Here is a 1,942-nt window from a genome sequence, read left to right as displayed (position 1 = left end):
GCTGTTCTACAAGCATTATCATATTTTAATCTGTTAGCCTAGAAAGATAGCCAGACTCTATGAATCATTCTCATCCTTGGAATACATGAAATTTTGGATTGATCTTTATGCTTTTGTTTTTGCTTCAAGATTGTCATGGATTTTAAGCACCCAGATGGTGTCACAGTGCCAGTTTTGCTGCCTCGTCGGAGCCTGCTGGTGATGACGGGAGAATCTAGATACCTTTGGACCCACGGGTGTGTATTCAAATGACCTTGATGGCAGAATACCTTTTGCTTTATGAGACTTCTCATTCTTCTCTGTCTGAGCCACCGGAACTATGCCCTATGCCTGCACATTGAGGCTTCTGGGTTTAAACCTCCTAGGAGCATCTATGGCTTTTGTTTTTGAACATTATCTTTTTATTTTGAAAAACAAATTTAAAGCAAAGTTGCAAGCATAGTACAGTGAACTACCTTCACCTTTCACCAGCCTTTATGAATTGTGAACCTTTTGCTGTATCTTTTATTTCTCTGTCACATATGTTATTATTATTATTTTTGCTGAATCACTTGAGGGTAAGTTACAGACATCATGGCCCTTTACCTTAACATGCTTCATTGTGTATTTCCTAAGAACGAGGACTTTGTCTATGTCGGGAGTTGGCAGACTATGGCTAGTGGGCCGCATTCAGCCCTCGGCCTGTTTTTGTACAACTCTTGAGCTAAGAATGGTTTTTTACTTTTTTAAGGGTTGTAAAAACAATGAAGAATATTTGGCAGAGACTATATATGGCCCTCAGTGCCTAAAATATTTATTATTTGGCCCTTTATAGAAAAAGTTTGCCAACCCCTCTTCTACGAAACCACAGTGCAATCCTCAAATTCAGGAAATTCAACATTGATAAAATATTCTTTATGATTTTCTTATACAATCCATCTTGAGGTATTGCTGGTTGTATGTTAGAGTACTTTAAGCTTTCTGTCAGATTCAGTCCACGATCCTGCATTATGTTTACTTGTTAGTTCTGTTTAGTCTTTTGTTCCAAACAGTTCCTCAACTTTTCTTTGTTCTTTATGACTTGACTCTTTTGAGAAGGCCAGTTGTGTTGCAGAATGTCTCTCAATTTGAGTTCATTTGCATTAATTAAAATCTAAAGAAATGGGTTTGTGCTTTTGGTAGGAATTCATCTTTATTTAGCCTTTTGAGGACAGAGTATTACACTGCTAAAATTTATAAATATTGTCACTTAATTTACTGCTGAATTCTGTGCTTATTCATTCTTTCCTGCTTGAGATTTTAGCTTGCATGTTTTTATAAAAAAATTCATGGAAATGAACATGTAAATGAATTTGTCCTAAATGTGAGCCATAAAAAATGATGGCCTGATTTTGTGTACTGGGGCTTAAATTTATTTGATATTTTTTCATGGCCATTAAAGTATTTGTACTTAAAAATGGCGATGGGATCCATTGATTTCAAGTATTCTTGGACTTTTGAGAATAATCATATTTTCTTTTTGGGATTCAAGCAATTTTGCTATCATTAATGTTTACACTTCTTAAGAGTGATGGTATTGTAACTGAAACCTCTAGGGGGTTCCAACCTGGGTCCTGTTGCTCCCTGCACAAAAGGCCAATAAGGATTGCCAAGGAAGAAAGGAATTCTTAATGCAAATGATATCAGCTGGAAGAACAGGGAAAGTAGCCTCTAATCCGTCTCCTGACTGATGGAGAGTATGGGCTTTTAACATGGGGCTATGTGCCTTGGGGCAGGTCGTGTTGAAATTAAGGAGGGACTTTGTGCATTGGAGCAGGTTAGTGAGGGATTGTGAGTCTTTGTGTTAAGATGTCTGCCCAGGGGCCTTCAGCATCTCAACTCCTTTGTCTTGCAGAAATTCTGCCATTTCTGGAAGATAACTCAAAAGATAAAGTAGTTTGTTAAAAGTTACATGGTTCTGGTC

At 37.4% G+C, this 1,942-nt stretch overlaps 1 protein-coding gene across 1 annotated transcript in view; it reads left to right on the top strand.

Moving 5' to 3' along the window:
* Nucleotides 1–1,942, top strand: part of ALKBH8 (alkB, alkylation repair homolog 8 (E. coli)) — a 67,759-nt gene that overhangs the window by 44,135 nt on the left and 21,682 nt on the right. The window contains exons 8-10 of the mRNA XM_012659124.1: nucleotides 130–236; nucleotides 1,196–1,223; nucleotides 1,793–1,810. Of these exons, the coding sequence (XP_012514578.1) occupies nucleotides 130–236; nucleotides 1,196–1,223; nucleotides 1,793–1,810 (153 nt within the window). The remainder of the gene's footprint in view (nucleotides 1–129; nucleotides 237–1,195; nucleotides 1,224–1,792; nucleotides 1,811–1,942) is intronic.

The sequence above is a fragment of the Propithecus coquereli genome, unplaced genomic scaffold, assembly GCF_000956105.1.
Source record: "Propithecus coquereli isolate 6110/MARCELLA unplaced genomic scaffold, Pcoq_1.0 Scaffold6, whole genome shotgun sequence".
In the NCBI taxonomy this organism is placed as follows: domain Eukaryota; kingdom Metazoa; phylum Chordata; class Mammalia; order Primates; family Indriidae; genus Propithecus; species Propithecus coquereli.
This window is presented reverse-complemented; position numbering and strand designations above follow the sequence as displayed.